Source organism: Astyanax mexicanus, chromosome 1, assembly GCF_023375975.1.
Source record: "Astyanax mexicanus isolate ESR-SI-001 chromosome 1, AstMex3_surface, whole genome shotgun sequence".
Classification (NCBI taxonomy): Eukaryota; Metazoa; Chordata; class Actinopteri; order Characiformes; family Acestrorhamphidae; genus Astyanax; species Astyanax mexicanus.
Window position 1 is genome coordinate 56,636,948 of NC_064408.1, and position 17,794 is coordinate 56,654,741.

Sequence of the window (17,794 nt, forward strand, 5' to 3'; positions counted from 1 at the left end):
TTGCTATCATTTCTAAAGTGGTTGCTAAGTGGTTGCTAGGCAGTTGCTATCGTTTTCCTAGTGGTTGTTAAGGTGTTGCTAAGTGGTTGCTAGGCAGTTGCTATCATTTCTAAAGTGGTTGCTAGGCAGTTGCTAACGTTTTCCCAATGGTTGTTAAGGTGTTGCTAAGTGGTTGCTAGGCAGTTGCTTTCGTTTCTAAAGTGGTTGCTAAGTGGTTGCTAGGCAGTTGCTAACGTTTTCCAGGTGGTTGCTAAGTGGTTGCTAGGCAGTTGCTAACGTTTTCCAGGTGGTTGCTAGGCAGTTGCTAAGTGGTTGCTAGGCAGTTGCTAACGTTTTCCAAGTGGTTGCTAGGCAGTTGCTAAGTGGTTGCTAGGCAGTTGCTAACATTTTCCAGGTGGTTGCTAAGTGGTTGCTAGGTAGTTGCTAACATATTCCAGGTGGTTGCTAGGCAGCTGCTAAGTGGTTGCTAGGCAGTTGCTAACGTTTTCCAGGTGGTTGCTAAGTGGTTGCTAGGCAGTTGCTAACGTTTTCCAGGTGGTTGCTAGGCAGTTGCTAAGTGGTTGCTAGGCAGTTGCTAACGTTTTCCAAGTGGTTGCTAGGCAGTTGCTAAGTGGTTGCTAGGCAGTTGCTAACGTTTTCCAGGTGGTTGCTAAGTGGTTGCTAGGCAGTTGCTAACGTTTTCCAGGTGGTTGCTAGGCAGTTGCTAAGTTGTTGCTAGGCAGTTGCTAACGTTTTCCAGGTGGTTGCTAAGTGGTTGCTAGGCAGTTGCTAACGTATTCCAGGTGGTTGCTAGGCAGTTGCTAAGTGGTTGCTAGGCAGTTGCTAACGTTTTCCAGGTGGTTGCTCAGTGGTTGCTAGGCAGTTGCTAACGTTTTCCAGGTGGTTGCTAAGTGGTTGCTAGGCAGTTGCTAACGTATTCCAGGTGGTTGCTAGGCAGTTGCTAAGTGGTTGCTAGGCAGTTGCTAACGTTTTCCAAGTGGTTGCTAGGCAGTTGCTAAGTGGTTGCTAGGCAGTTGCTAACGTTTTCCAGGTGGTTGCTAAGTGGTTGCTAGGCAGTTGCTAACGTTTTCCAGGTGGTTGCTAGGCAGTTGCTAAGTGGTTGCTAGGCAGTTGCTAACGTTTTCCAAGTGGTTGCTAGGCAGTTGCTCAGTGGTTGCTAGGCAGTTGCTAACGTTTTCCAGGTGGTTGCTAAGTGGTTGCTAGGCAGTTGCTAAGGTTTTCCAGGTGTTTGCTAAGTGGTTGCTAACTGGTTGCTAGGCAGTTGCTATAATTTCTAAAGTGGTTGCTAAGTTGTTGCTAAGTGGTTGCTAGGCAGTTGCTAACGTTTTCCAGGTGGTTGCTAAGGTGTTGCTAAGTGGTTGCTAGGCAGTTGCTAACGTTTTCCAGGTGGTTGCTAAGCAGTTAATAGGTGGTTGCTAAAACCTGGCTGGGGTGCCGGGGTGTCCAAACTTTTGACTGATAGCTGCTCCATACAGCAGCTCCTCCATACACTCACAGTACTGGAGGAGCAGGGGAGAGAAGGGGTTCCGTGCGCAGAGCTGCTCGTGTGTGAGATGGAACTCTGGGCCCCCCATTCATTTCTATGGGAAAACTTCGTACGACAATTGTACGAAAACCGTAAGTCGTATAACTTCGCAACCTCCTATTAATTTAAAGATCTCGATAAGATCTATAAGCTCGCCGAATTTGGTGTTCGTATCTCAAAAATTGTGGCAGTTACGGACGTTTAAAATTTGGCCCCATTCATTTCCTATGGGAAAAAAAAGCGCACGTTTACGAAGTTTTTACGAAAACCGTACGATAAATCGCTTAAAAAAGCACAAGCAACCTAATCGGGTATAGGTCCTACGATACTGCAAAGTTTCGTGATTCTACGTCAAAAGCCCTAGGAGGAGATGCGTATAGAAATTTGAGCGCGGAATAATAATAATAATAATAATAACTAGAAAAGGCAAAGTTCGTGAACGAACTTTAAGTTGGCTTGGAAAACAGCGCTAATAACGTTGAAAAGTTAAAATGGTTGTTAAGCTGTTTCTGTCTGAAGAGTCGTTGCTATGCTGTTAACTTTTGGCTAAAAGCTAATACCAAAAACGCTGTGATCTAAAAACGTTTGGTTAAACGCTTAAATCTAAAAACATTTGGTTAAACGCTGAAATCTAAAAACTTTTGGTTAATTGCTTACATCTAGAAATGTTTGGTAAAATGCTGAAATCTAAAAACTTTTGGTTAAACACTGAAATCTTAAAACATTTGTTTAAATGCTGAAATCTAAAAACTTTTGGTTAAACGCTGAAATCTTAAAACGTTTGTTTATATGTTGAAATCTAGAAACTTTTGGTTAAATGCTGAAATCTAAAAACTTTTGGTTACATGCTGAAATCTAAAAACTTTCCAGGTGGTTGCTTAGGTGTTGCTATAGTATCTGGGGTGGTTGCTGAGGTGTTGCTAGGTGGTTGCTAAGGTGTTGCTATGGTATCCAGGGTGGTTGCTAAGGTGTTGCTAGGTGGCTGCTAAGGTGTTGCTATGGTATCCAGGGTGGTTGCTAAGGTGTTGCTAGGTGGTTGCTAAGGTGTTGCTATGGTATCCAGGGAGGTTGCTAATGTGTTGCTAGGTGGTTGCTAATGTGTTGCTATGGTTTCTGGGGTGGTTGCTAAGGTGTTGCTAGGTGGTTGCTAAGGTGTTGCTATGGTATCCGGGGTGGTTAATAAGGTGTTGCTAGGTGATTGCTAGGTGGTTGCTAAGGAGTTGCTAGGCGGTTGCTAAGGTGTTGCTATGGTTTCTGGGGTGGTTGCTAAGGTGTTGCTAAGTGGTTGCTAGGCAGTTGCTATCATTCCTAAAGTGGTTGCTAAGTGGTTGCTAGGCAGTTGCTAACATTTTTCACGTGGTTGCTAGGCCTTGCTGTCATTTCTAAAGTGGTTGCTAAGCTGTTGCTAGGCAGTTGCTAACGTTTTCCAGGTGTTTGCTAAGGTGTTGCTAACTGGTTGCTAGGCAGTTGCTATAATTTCTAAAGTGGTTGCTAAGTGATTGCTAGGCAGTTGCCAACGTTTTCCAGGTGGTTGCTAAGGTGTTGCTAACTGGTTGTGGTGTGGGTTGTAGAGTGTGTGTGGTGTTGAGTGTGTGTGGTGTGGGGCGTGTGTGGTGTGTGGAGTGCGTGGTGTGGCTAAGGTGTTGCTAACTGGTTGTGGTGTGGGCTGTAGAGTGTGTGTGGTGTGGAGTGTGTTGGGTGTGGAGTTTGTGGGGTGTGTAGAGTGCGTGGTGTGGTGTGGGGTGTATGTGGGGTGTGCTGTGGAGTGTGTGTGTGTGGTATGGAGTGTGTGGAGTGTGGGGTGTGTCAGGTGTGGAGTGTGTGGTGTGGGGTAGGTGTGGTGTGAACTGTGTGTGGTATGTGTGGGGTGGAGTATGTATGGTGTGGGGTGTATGTGGTGTGGAGTGTGTGGTGTATGTGTGGTGGAGTGTGGGGTGTGTGTGGTGTGAACTGTGTGTGGTATGTGTGGGGTGGAGTGTGTATGGTGTGGGGTATGTGAGCTGTGGAGTGTGTGTGTGGTATGGAGAGTGTGGGGTATGTGTGGTGTGGGGTGTGAAGTGTGTGGTATGTGTGGGGTGGAGTGTGTGTGGTGTGGGGTATGTGAGCTGTGGAGTGTGTGCGTGGTATGGAGAGTGTGGGGTATGTGTGGTGTGGGGTGTGAAGTATGTGTGGGGTGGGGTATATGAGCTGTGGAGTGTGTGTGTGGTATGGAGTGTGTGGGGTGTGGGGTATGTGTGGTGTGGCGTGTGTGGTGTGAAGTGTGTGTGGTATGTGTGGGGTGGAGTGTGTGTGGTGTGGGGTGTGTGAGCTGTGGAGTGTGTGTGTGTTTTAAAGTGTGTGTGGTGTGGGGTATGAATTGTGTGTGGGGTGGAGTGTGTGTGGTGTGGGCTATGTGAGCTGTGGTGGTTTAAAGTGTGTGGTTTAAAGTGTGGTGTGGGGTTTGTGTGGTGTGGAGTGTTTGTGGTGTTGGGTATGTGTGGTTTGAAGTGTGTGTGGTGTGGGGTATGTGTGGTTTGAAGTGTTTGTGGTGTGGGGTTTGTGTGGTTTGAAGTGTGTGTGGTGTGCGGTTTGTGTGGTGTGGAGTGTGTGTGGTGTGGGGTATGTGTGGTTTGAAGTGTGTGTGGTGTGGGGTGTGTGCGGTGTGGGGTGTGAAGTGTGTGTGGTATGTGTGGGGTGGAGTGTGTGTGGTGTGGGGTATGTGAGCTGTGGAGTTTGTGTGTGGTTTAAAGTGTGTGTGGTGTGGGGTTTGTGTGGTGTGGAGTGTGTGTGTGGTATGTGTGTGGTGTGGGGTATGTGTGGTTTAAAGTGTGTGGTGTGGGGTATGTGTGATGTGGAGTGTGTGTGGTATGTGTGGTTTGAAGTGTGTGTGGTGTGGTGTATGTGTGGTGTGGAGTGTGTGGGGTGGAGTGTGTTTGGTGTGAGGTATGTGTGGTGTGGAATGTGTGTAGGGTGTGGTGTGGACTGTGTGTGGTGTGAGGTGTGTGGTGTGTAGAGTGTATGTGGTGTGGGCTGTGGAGTTTGTGTGGTGTGGAGTGAGTGTGGGGAGTGGACTGTGTGTTGTGTGGTGAGTGTGTGGAGTGTGTGTGGTGTGGGGTGTGAAGTGTGTGGTGTGGGGTATGTGTGGTTTGAAGTGTGTGTGGTGTGGGGTATGTGTGATGTGGAGTGTATGTGGTGTGGGGTATGTGTAATGTGGAGTGTGTGTGGTGTGGGGTGTGAAGTGTGTGGTGTGGCGTATGTGTGGTTTGAAGTGTGTGTGGTGTGGGGTATGTGTAATGTGGAGTGTATGTGGTGTGGGGTATGTGTGGTTTGAAGTGTGTGTGGTGTGGTGTATGTGTGGTGTGGTGTGGGGTATGTGTGGTTGGGTAGTAAAGTGTGTGTCGTGTGCGTGCGTGTAGTGTGGTGTGTGTGTAGTGTGGTATTGGTTCTGGTGTGGGTTGTGTTCAGCAGTCTCTTCTCCATACAGATACAGTACTGAGGAGCAGGGCAGAGAGGGGGGCCGTGCGCAGGATCGGCTGGTGTGTGTGAGATGGCCAACATTCCGCCCATTCATTCCTATGGGGAAAGTTCGTACGATAATTTTACGTAAATCGTATCGGTGAGATCAGCATATCGTCTGAAACGTCTCTGCAAGTTCTGTATGTCTTGAGAATTTCGTGGTTCTAGCTCGAAAATTGTGACTTTTAGAGCCGTTTGAAAAAAGTGTGAATGGAAGTCTATGGGAAAAAAATCTGACTTTGGCGGACCACCGATCGGACCCTGGTGGTCCGATCACTTAGAAAAGCACAAGCACACCCCGCGGCAATAGGTTCTATCATCTTGTGAAGTTTGGTGGTTCTAGCTTGAAAACTGTAGGAGGAGAAACTGTTTATAAAAAGTTTATAGAATAATAATAATAACTAGAAAAGGTAAAGTTCGTGAACGAACTTTAAGTTGGCTTGGAAAAGAACGCTAATAACGTTAAAAAGTTAAAATGGTTGCTAAGCTTTTTCCGTCTGAAGAGTGTGAAGAGTCATTGATATGCTGTTAACTTTTGGCTAAACGCTAAATGCTAAAAACGCTGAAATCTAAAAACATTTGGTTAAACGCTGAAATCTAAAAACATTTGTTTAAACGCTGAAATCTAGAAACGTTTGATTAAACGCTGAAATCTAAAAACGTTTGGTTAAACACTGAAATCTAAAAACGTTTGATTAAACACTGAAATCTAAAAACGCTTGTTTAAATGCTGAATTTGTAAAACTTTTGGTTGTATTTTTGATTGCTAATGTGTTGCTAGGCAGTTGCTATCATTTCTGAAAAGGTTGCTAAGCTGTTGCTAGGCAGTTGCTAATGTTTTCCAGGTGGTTGCTAAGCTATTGCTAACTGGTTGCTAGGCAATTGCTAACATATACCAGGTAGTTGCTAAGGTGTTGCTAGGTGGTTGCTAGGGTGTTGCTAGGTTGTTGCTAAGGTGTTGCTATGGTATCTGGGGTGGTTGCTAAGATGTTGCTACGTGGTTGCTAGGGTGTTGCTATGGTATCCGGGGTGGTTGCTAAGGTGTCGCTAGGTGGTTGCTAGGGTGTTGCTAGGTGGTTGCTAAGGTGTTGCTATGGTATCTGGGGTGGTTGCTAAGATGTTGCTAGGTGGTTGCTAAGGTGTTGCTATGCGGTTGCTAAGGTGTTGCTATGGTATCCGGGGTGGTTGCTAAGGTGTTGCTAGGTGGTTGCTAGGTGGTTGCTAAGGTGTTGCTAGGTGGTTGCTAAGGTGTTGCTATGGTATCTGGGGTGGTTGCTAAGGTGTTGCTAGGTGGTTGCTAAGTGGTTGCTAGGTGGTTGCTAAGGTATTGCTAGGTGGTTGCTAAGGTGTTGCTATGGTAACCGGGGTGGTTGCTAAGGTGTTGCTAGGTGGTTGCTAAGGTGTTGCTAGGTGGTTGCTAAGGTGTTGCTATGGTATCTGGGGTGGTTGCTAAGGTGTTGCTAGGTGGTTGCTAGGCAGTTGCTATCATTTCTAAAGTGGTTGCTAAGTGGTTGCTAGGCAGTTGCTAACGTTTTCCTAATGGTTGCTAAGGTGTTGGTAAGTGGTTGCTAGGCTGTTGCTATCATTTCTAAAGTGGTTGCTAGGCAGTTGCTATCGTTTCTAAGGTGGTTGCTAAGTGGTTGCTAACGTTTTCCTAGTGGTTGTTAAGGTGTTGCTAAGTGGTTGCTAGGCAGTTGCTAACGTTTTCCAGGTGTTTGCTAAGTGGTTGCTAACTGGTTGCTAGGCAGTTGCTATAATTTCTAAAGTGGTTGCTAAGTTGTTGCTAAGTGGTTGCTAGGCAGTTGCTAACGTTTTCCAGGTGGTTGCTAAGGTGTTGCTAAGTGGTTGCTAGGCAGTTGCTAACGTTTTCCAGGTGGTTGCTAAGGTGTTGCTAAGTGGTTGCTAGGCAGTTGCTAACGTTTTCCAGGTGGTTGCTAAGCAGTTAATAGGTGGTTGCTAAAACCTGGCTGGGGTGCCGGGGTGTCCAAACTTTTGACTGATAGCTGCTCCATACAGCAGCTCCTCCATACACTCACAGTACTGGAGGAGCAGGGGAGAGAAGGGGTTCCGTGCGCAGAGCTGCTCGTGTGTGAGATGGAACTCTGGGCCCCCCATTCATTTCTATGGGAAAACTTCGTACGACAATTGTACGAAAACCGTACGTCGTATCACTTCGCAACCTCCTATTAATTTAAAGATCTCGATAAGATCTATAAGCTCGCCGAATTTGGTGTTCGTATCTCAAAAATTGTGGCGGTTACGGACGTTTAAAATTTGGCCCCATTCATTCCTATGGGAAAAAAATGCGTACGTTTACGAAGTTTTTACGAAAACCGTACGATGTATCGCTTAAAAAAGCACAAGCAACCTATTCGGGTATAGGTCCTACGATACTGCAAAATTTCGTGGTTCTACGTCAAAAGCCCTAGGAGGAGATAGTGATTAAATTTTGAGCGCGGAATAATAATAATAATAATAAGATTACGAAGAACAGTAAGTTGGCTTTTCCAAGCCAACTTAATAATAAGATTACGAAGAACAGTAAGTTGGCTTTTCCAAGCCAACTTAATAATAAGAAGATTACGAAGAACAGTAAGTTGGCTTTTCCAAGCCAACTTAATAATAATAATCAGAACAATTACAATAGGGTTTCTAGCACTACGTGCTCGAACCCCTAATAATCAGAACAATTACAATAGGGTTTCTAGCACTACGTGCTCGAACCCCTAATAATAATAATAATAATAATCAGAACAATTACAATAGGGTTTCTAGCACTATGTGCTCGAACCCCTAATAATAATCAGAACAATTACAATAGGGTTTCTAGCACTACGTGCTCGAACCCCTAATAATAATAATAATAATAATAATCAGAACAATTACAATAGGGTTTCTAGCACTACGTGCTCGAACCCCTAATAATCAGAACAATTACAATAGGGTTTCTAGCACTACGTGCTCGAACCCCTAATAATCAGAACAATTACAATAGGGTTTCTAGCACTACATGCTCGAACCCCTAATAATAATAATAATCAGAACAATTACAATAGGGTTTCTAGCACTACGTGCTCGAACCCCTAATAATCAGAACAATTACAATAGGGTTTCTAGCACTACGTGCTCGAACCCCTAATAATCAGAACAATTACAATAGGGTTTCTAGCACTACGTGCTCGAACCCCTAATAATCAGAACAATTACAATAGGGTTTCTAGCACTACGTGCTCGAACCCCTAATAATAATAATAAGAAGAAGAAGAAAAATCTTAGCAAAAACAATAGGGTTCTACGCACCTTCGGTGCTTGAACCCTAATAAATGAACTGACTAATTAAAAATGTAAGCCTTGTAACATGTAAGGAATATATATCTGTACATGATAAAGTTGATTTGAAAGTAATACTTCTAATGATGATTGAGTTTAATGCATTTATTTGATAATTAATTTAATATAAAATATATAAACCGACTAATTAAAAAAAATAAGCCTTGTAACATGTAAGGAATATATATCTGTACATGATAAAGTTGATTTGAAATTAATACTTCTAACGATGATTGAGTTTAATGCATTTATTTGATCATTCATTTAAAGCTCACCTTCCGTCGTTTTTTCTTTCATTTTAAAATGTCTAGTTGTGGTCTCTAGTATGAATGAATGACATGTGAGCCGTTTTTGTAAAAAAAAAGTGCTCAGGTGTCTCTGTATAGCTCTTTTTTAATGGACTGTTTTAGGGGTGTGTCCAAAATGACCTGATTCCAGCTAGGAGCACTGCGACGCCCCTCCGCCGCTCTGCCGCTCACTGCCTCCCACCTCCTAACTGATGAGCGGTGATGTTGCGTCGCTTCAGCTCCGCCTCTGGGAGTTTCTCGAGCCAAGGTGGGCTGGTCTGTGAGTTTCTGCCTACGTAGGCAGAAAGATAATTCAAAATTCACCCATTTTTCGGAAGGGGGGAGGGGGGATTTCTTTGCTTAGCTCCTGCAGACAATGGGGGCTGCAAAACAGTTTAATGTGCAGGTGTACACATTCAACTCGGAGAGACCTACTGTATTCCACAAAAAACAAGAAAAATCTGATTTTCGCGGAAGGTGAGCTTTAACATAAAATAAGTGAACTGACTAATTGAAAAAATAAGCCTTGTAACATGTAAGGAAATTCTATTTTAAAATAAATTAACAGATTTATTAAAAATAAGCTTTGTAATATGTAAGGATGATGTATATGTACATGACAAAGTTGATTTGAGACTATTACATTCATTGATAACTGAGTTTAATGCATTTATTTGAGAAATAAAGTTGTATAAAGAAGTAATAAATTAACTATTTATTTTTAAGGCTTGTAATATATAGGCAATATATGTTTGTATAACGTACTGTTAGTTTTGCCATCATGGAATCACATTCAAGAGTTTAATAGTTTTTTTCGTTTTTTTGCTGTGGTCCGTAATTGTGCCAGGGTCCCTAAGAGAGCAGCACGCTGTTGGGAAGAGAAGCGGGGAGAGAGCGCTATCGGTGCGGCTGTATTTTTGTTAAATATGATGTAAAATATACAATCTTCAGTAAAAACTGTGGTTGTAGTTTGTTGTGTTCCCTCATTATAGCAAGAAACCACAATTACAGTGATGAATCTCCGTTTTGATTAAGGGGGAGAAAGTCCGATATTCCGAATCTCTCACGAATGTCAAACATAAAACTAACTTTACCGCAGTGTAAAGTCGCGTAAATAAAAACTTACAGACACAAGGCTGGAAAAGACAGTCTATGATGCGGGCGGTGGCTTCAATCCTGTCCGATCACACGCTGGTAGTAGAAAGTGCTGGCTTCTTCTGGTGTTTCAAAAAGCAGAGTTTCACCTCCGAACAGGACCTGAAGGCGAGCAGGATGTAACAGGCGAAATCGGATGTTTTTCTCATATAGCGCCTGCTTGACTTCTTTAAAAGCAGCGCGCTTCCGAACCAGCGCGGCACTCAAATCAGGGTAAATCCTTAACGCGGATACTAGCCTAGCCCAACAGAGGACTCGCTCCCGTTCTTGAAATCGGTGAAAACACACGATAAATGGTCTCGGTGGTTTCCCGTGTGTTGGCTTTGGGCCAAGAGAGCGATGCGCTCGCTCCAGCTCCGGCGGTTAATCAAACACGTTTGCGCCCATAACCTCCACCAGCATATTGGATATGAAAGTTACTGGATTCTGACCACCTTCACTCCCTTCAGGTACATTGATAATCCGTAGATTTGCTCTACAAGATCTGTTTTCAAGGTCGTCTATCCGGTCAAGTAGGGATGCGTTTTGAGCCTGAAGAGATTTGATTCGACTCTTCGTGTCGTGTGCTGAGGTAGCCGCCATTGTGGCTAGTTTGCTTGCGAGGCTGGTGTTGGACCGCGTTGCAGGCTGAACGCCTGTTTGTTTTTGCTTCGAGCCACTCATTACAGTCCAGGAGGTTCACTGACTGATTGCAACTAAATTTTTAAATTCCAAGTTAAAGAGTAACTGTTTATTTTACCTTGAGTGTATTGACAAATATCTTTCAATAATGATTACTTATCTTAGTATCTATAATTACATAATTATTGTGTGAAACCTTGTATTGTATATGCATTAACCAATACTCACATTATATTTGATCATTTTTACTCACAGTGTATTTTACACGCAATTATATAAAAGATTAACCAATAATCACAATATATTCTTTATCAGGCATGTGACTAACACAGACTCTATTATATGACAAATTAACCCACATGATACATTTACTAACACATTAACATATAACATATGAGATGTAGCTCAGGCTTGAAGTATTTTGTTTTACTGCATGACCCTAACTAACGGTCATCAATTCGACTGGTACGGGGCTAAATTGCTACAAAAAAGGCTATTAGATCAAAGCAGGCTTTTGGTGAGTGAGTGCCTCCCTAAAAGACCTCTGCTTCAAAGCGGGGGGTGACGCACACACACAGATAGTGCCATGAGGTTCCATTCTGGAAGAATACAGTCAAGGCCAAACACTAGTGGTCCGGTCAGACACGTGAAACGGATTACTAACACGTGAAATTACGCATGCTAACATGAGATGATTTTAGCAACGCCTCATCAGCAGGTTTCACGTCATTTGGGGTATAAAACATGGAGTCAGATCAGAGGGGGGTCAGAACTTATGCTGGGACGGCTGTCAGACGGTCTTTCATGTGTGGGTTCTCCTGAATATTCAGTACTTTGTAATAAATACTTGGTTTGCTTTCAACTTCACTCCACCTGTCTGACTCTCTCTATCAAACGAACACGCAGGGGAGTTGTACCCCGGACGAGAGGTGGGAGTAGCCCACCTTTCATTTTTCATTTCTACAACAAAGTAAAAGTAAGATTTGATGGAATAGCTGTTTAAAATAAAATTATTAGGAGAGCCCCGAACTCACGTCCGTCTTCTACATGGTCGAACCGGAAGTCCGCAGCTTCATCTCTTGATGCAAGTATAGCATCATCTGCATAGCCATGAACAAGATTAGGCAATACATCCTGAGATGGTGCATACATATATTACGACTTAAGCCAGGAATTAAAACAACAACATCCATTTTTAATCCCTATTTTTAAAGTTAATGTTTCGTTATGTCTTTACCACAAATAACCTGCACAAAGGAATCAGTATAAACATCTTTCGATGCCCACAAATATTTTAGCAAGCTGTACTTTAGTGCATTAAAGCATATTATACCAGAGTTAGTTCTGACCCTGCAATGTGATTGGCTGAGAGGCCTTTTATGAGTGACATTATTAGCTGGTAAAGCACTGTAACCAGAGCTCTCCATGTATTACTCCGCCACATACAGGCAACCTAACAAATCCATGTTATAGTAGGCCTTTATCTTACTTAAAATGTATTTAAATAAAAAATGTGTGTCAAATCCTGAGAGCTCTACCGTGTAATAACTGAATTTCTAATGTTTAACCTGTAAACAGAGGTTTATACTTTCATCAGAGAACATGATATAGAATCTTTAGTTTAACTTAACTTTAAATACATTTTTAATAATCTGGCTGTTGGCTGGGATTTCTAAACCTGCTTCCCAAAGAAAGAGAGAAAGAGACGGCCATTACAGCCTGAAAATGCCTTAACACTCATATAAAAACACAAATTAGTAACTTGAAAGAGATTCAAATTACACAGTTAACCAGTCAGACACACCAGGAGAACTGAAAAGTATACAGTACAATATTAGATACAACCAGCTTATTATTTTCTTATTAATTACTTTCAATATTGGCACAAAAAAAAAATATTGAAGCAGATTTTGTTTTGGTCATAGAGACTTTTTATTACTGAACTATATGTAATACGTTTAATATGTAAATCACTTATCAATTAGTAGTTACAGAACAGTCTCGCGTCGCACTGTAAAACTGCACAAGTAGAAACAGCGTTTATAAATAAATTAACCATAACGAAAATGAAGGTTATTCTTTCTGTTTTTTTCAGTTCGTTTTAGTTCGTTTTATAAACACACAGTACATTTCCAGTTAGTTACCTTTTTTTTCTTTGAATTACCGTTTCTATTAGTTTCAGGCTGTCTACAATGTGATTACATCACGTGTTAAGACATGTGGAGTTAAATGTTAGGACGTTGTAAAGAATAAAATTAGAACTTCCTCTAATATTACAACATTAAACTGCATGGATATGAGCAGAAATGGAGCTGTGGTGAGTGAGGTCTGCCTGCCTTACGATGTAGACTTTTATATAATATAATATAATATAATGTGATAGTACATTCTATATAGCATTAAATTGTAATAATAATTGCAATAATGATGTAATAGAATAATAGTAATGGTAATAACCACGGAAGACTTTTATTATGACATTCGCCCGAGCCGTGGTGAGAGAGGTCTTGCGCACAAACACGTATGCGGGGGAAGCCACGCCCAGCAAGCTGTGGTGGTGCAGGCTCCCAGGCTGCGTCCAGAAACTTTTGCTACTCCTCCTCTCCTACTCCTCCTTTCCTACTCCTCCTCTCCTACTCCTCCTCTCCTACTCCTCCTCTCCTATCCCGGAAGAAGGTGGAGGAATCGAGGAGAGGAGAGGAGGAGGAGGAATGGAGGGAAGGAGCTGTAATTGGGGAAATGGGACAGCTGATCCCTTTTAGATAGGATGTTGACTACCGTTGAACTGAGCCAATCACAACGCTCACTTTCAGCACGTTTCAGAACATTACTATCACACACAGCTAAAAATTCAGATATTCCAATAAAATCCTGTTTACTCCCAGCCGCATTTTAGGCCGCATCTCTGACCAGTGACTCTGGCAGCCCTGTCTGACCTCAGCCTTATGAGGGATTCAGTTCCTCATCAGTCCCTAAGTTAAAATAAATAAGTAAATAAATGAATTAATTAAAATTATATATATATATATATATATATATATATATATATATATATATATTATAAATAATATATGTTTTTATATGTATAACATGATACACATAGGGTCATAAATATAGTTTTACTGAGCATACAGTTTATCTAAACGATAAATTATATTACTGCTTTACTGGCTGTTTAATTAGATAAGGAACCTAGTTAATTATTATGTTTATGACGTATATTTGGGCGTTGCCTTCCCCATTTTCGCGTGCTCTGTGGGCGTGGATGCAGTGATGTCATTGGAAAATCCTTAAAAGTCTTCCGGAGTAGGATACACTGATGTAACCTCCGTTGGAAGCCTACTACAGGTGGATTTTAAGCGGCTAAAAAGACATTTTATTAAGAAAATAATAGAAAATAATACTAACCCTTTTTCCACTGAGTCTTTTCCCTTCATATATGGTCCCTTGGGGGGTTTCAACAGACACTGGCTGTAAGAAAGGACAGTGCTACTGTAATTAAAACCCTGTACAAACACTTGTCTGTGATCTGATTTAGTATTATCTGTCAATGTTTACAAATCTGACATGATACGAAATACTTCAATGCAAAGAAAACAAGCTTAAACATATAACTATTTATTTGCACTTATGGAAAAATACCTCTGCACATGATATAGAAGTATGAACATTGTTAGAACTGTTAATTCCTTTAATTCATTAGGTACAGTCTAAAAAAAAAATATTAACTGATACATGAACAGATGCTAACCTTTAGTGGCAGGAAGGAGAGGGCATGCTCAATTAGGAGCCTCATTAATCTCTTGGAATAGAAAATGAATTCATCCCGGTTTGTTTCCTTATTCCTACAAGAGCAGAGACACATAGATGATTTACTGCACCCTAGGACACGCTAGTGGTGTTTCAATGTCAAACAAACAACAGCAACAAAGGGTCAGAAGCATTGACCATAATTTATCACAGAATACGTGATTAACCTACAGGTATTCCACACACTGCATACAAATTAAATTGCTTTTGTTTTTAAGTAGCACAGCACTAGAGGTCTGCGCGGGACTGTTTTTTTAAACCCGCTCCCGCCCGCTCCCGCGTCTTTTTGTCCCGCTCCCGCCCGCTCCCGCAAAAAAATCACTTCTTTTAATCCCGCTCCCGCCCGCCACATACACATTCCCGCCGCTCCCGTCCCGCAGTCCTAATATGAATTGAATTAATTACATTTAGTGCTTCAAATTTACATATGTATTTATTAAAACAGCAATTCAGTTCGCAGTCCAAACACATGCCATCAGGTGCATCAAGAATCCTAGAAGTGGATTAGAAGTGGATCTATATTATATAAAATAATAAATGTAAAAATATATAAAATTAAATTCAATTAGTTTAATTAATATTTGTATTATTATTATTAATAATAATAATAATAATAATAATAATAACAATAATAATAATAACAATAACAATGTTATTGTTATTATTATTATTGTTATTATTATTATTATTATTATTATTATTTTGCACCAGTATAGTAAATGTCGTCCTTTAAATTACACACCCCCCTCCCCCCCCCCCCCCCTCCTCTGCACACGCCTGCTGGAGATGCTGAAAATGTGTGTGTGTGTGTCCATCCTCCGAGAGATTTTTCTTGTGTTTTTTTGTTGCTTGCATGGGAATCATAGCGTGATTATTATAATTTTCTTAACTATTTATCAATTTGCGGGAGCGGGACCACATGTTAATGTGGTCCCGCTCCCGCATGGCCTGTATTGATTAAATTACCGCTCCCGCCAATAACAATTCAGTTTTGTCCCGCGCCGCAACATATTCTGACGGGTCCCGCGGGTCCCGCGGGACTCCCGCGGGAGTGCAGACCTCTACACAGCACCTCTGACCCTTACTTTTAAAATATGCTAGATCCCATTAGCATGGTTAAAGGATACACAATGCTCTGTGGTATAGAAACTTTTTTTGCAAACGCAAAACAGTACTGTGACAATAGTTCTTAATTTAGTTTTGTTTCATCTTTAAATTGCTCAAGCACCAGAGTGTTTTGATTATAGACAGGAATAGAGAGGAATCCATATTAAAAGTTGGCTCCATGACTGGCAGATTTTGACTGTCAGAGATGAGAGAACTGAACATGAATGTTAGACAGCTTTCTCATTGCAAAACTGCCTTACATGGCCATGTGAGCCGTTCTTTTGTGAAAAAAAGTGCTGAGGTTTTTCTATTAAGCCCTGCTTAACATCACTGAATTAGTGGTCTCTGAAGAAAAAAAGGTTTTGGCTCTTGCTCATGAATATTTATACATGCAAATATATTACATATGATTGGCTAACAGCACTGCAACACCTGCATTGGCTAACACACTGCAGCACTGAAAACACCTATGCCCCCCCCCCCCCCCCAATTTTACAGCTCTAATCTGCTAGATAAAGATAACTGTGGCGTGAGGAGGCGGGCGAGTTGTGGGTCCGCCCCACGCGGAGTGTACAGCCATGTCTGTCTCAGCTGGTCCGCATCAGGACTGATTGAACAGCCAGCTGGGACAGGCATATAAACAGAGCCTCAGCCCTTACTGAGGAAGAATTTTCACTGGGGAGCTGAGGGCTGAGGCTGCACAGACTCTAAAAACAAACACTTTAAGAAAACTACTGAACTCTAGAGCCCCACTGGGCTGTAGTTATGTTTTTAATTTTTTTTGGGTGTGGTGGAGGGCATTTGAAAGCCAATAAAGGTACGTTTGAGTTCATTTACTCCCCGTGTCTGTGTATCTCTGTGTGCTTCCTCATTCCGGGTCACAGTGGCCACGCCCCTAAACCCCAGGGCCGGTCACATAACCCTTAAACTTCACAAAGCTTTCTGCCCAGGTCTGAGATGGCACTATGTTACACGTGGGAGCGCCGCGGGCGACTGTGCCCCGCGCAAAGGAACACCGCGGTGGGCGATGCTGTGCCCCACTCGGTGCGAGGACGCGCCGAGCAAAACTAAAAACGTACTGCATGTTGGAGCTAGATAATATTAATATATATCGAAACCGAACCAAAACTGTGGCCCAAGAACCGCAATACGAACCTAACTATGTCCACATCGTACCATTGCATCCCTAGTAGGCACCGTAAAATCTCTCTGATAAACTCATATTTCTGAGGATTTTCTTTTACTAGCTACTGCAGACAGTGGATGCTGAGAAACTGTTTCATACGTAGCATACATATACAACTCAGAGAGACCTACAGTATTTCACGAACAACAAGGAAAAAGTGGATTTTAGCAAAAGGAGACCTTTAAATAGTTTCTAATGGGGTCATACCTGATAATAGTGTGCATTCCCCGCACCTGCGGAGTGCTCTCCATAACGCTGAGAGTTGTGGGCAAAGGTTGACCTTGGTGAGCAGATGCCAAAGCAGATCTATAGGACAACCACAAAGATGACATTACAATAAAACTGTCTCTATTTACAGTTTACTGCAGGTAAACAATAAACAGGTAAGATGCATAAGAACAGAAATCACTGTATTCCAGAAAAAAGACAAATAAAGAGATATTTGACTTTTTCCCCCAGTAAGGCATTTTAAAGCCTTACTAGAAAAGCCTTGGTTAAATTGTTAGTTAAGCAAATCAGTGGCCAATTCAGATTTTAAAGGAAAATTACCAAGCCAAAATAATAACCATGCTTAAGATAACCATTTTGCCTGATTTTGAGGTTTTTTTTTTGACAAAAGAATTCCCTATAATAGGCTACTACAGGTCCTTCTCAAAAAATTAGCATATTGTGATAAAGTTTTATTATTTTCTGTAATGTACTGATAAACATTAGACTTTCATATATTTTAGATTCATTACACAGAACTGAAGTAATTCAAGCCTTTTATTGTTTTAATATTAATGATTTTGGCAAAAAAAGTAAAGAAAAAACAAAAATCCCTATCTGGGGATTTTTAATACAAAAAAAGTCAACCTTCAAATAATTATGTTCAGTTATGCACTCAATCCTTGGTCGGGAATCCTTCACTGTTGAGCCTTCTGGAGGTGTCGTGGGCCTAATTCAGCGAAACACTGACGAAGGAAGGTGCCTGCCTGATGACCCCTGAGAAGAGCTTGCACTGAAGTTTGTGTTAGAGTTTGGATGAAGTGGTCCTGCTCTTGTAATAATTTGTCTCATGAGTTTTTGTAGACGTCTGAGTACTTGGCAGTTGAGGCACGGACCATGAACATAGTTCGCTATGCTTCTGGATTCTTGTCGAGCCAGTATCGGATGGTAGTGGTTGCTGTGTTCTGCTCACGCAACTTATAATGTGATTTATTGTGTGTGATTGTGCTTAGGTAAGTGTGTTGTTGCCATAGTTAAAGGAAGTGAGCTTAGATTAAGGAGGGATTCTGT

At 41.9% G+C, this 17,794-nt stretch overlaps 1 protein-coding gene across 2 annotated transcripts in view; it reads right to left on the bottom strand.

The window, feature by feature from the left end:
- The window catches only part of si:ch211-243j20.2 (uridine-cytidine kinase-like 1), a 153,765-nt gene that overhangs the window by 72,128 nt on the left and 63,843 nt on the right, over nucleotides 1-17,794 (bottom strand). For both annotated transcript variants that reach the window (XM_049480407.1, XM_049480410.1), the window contains exons 9-11: nucleotides 16,724-16,822; nucleotides 14,165-14,258; nucleotides 13,822-13,884 (exon numbers count right to left, since the gene is read on the bottom strand). In XM_049480407.1, coding sequence (XP_049336364.1) covers nucleotides 13,822-13,884; nucleotides 14,165-14,258; nucleotides 16,724-16,822 — 256 coding nt within the window. The remainder of the gene's footprint in view (nucleotides 1-13,821; nucleotides 13,885-14,164; nucleotides 14,259-16,723; nucleotides 16,823-17,794) is intronic.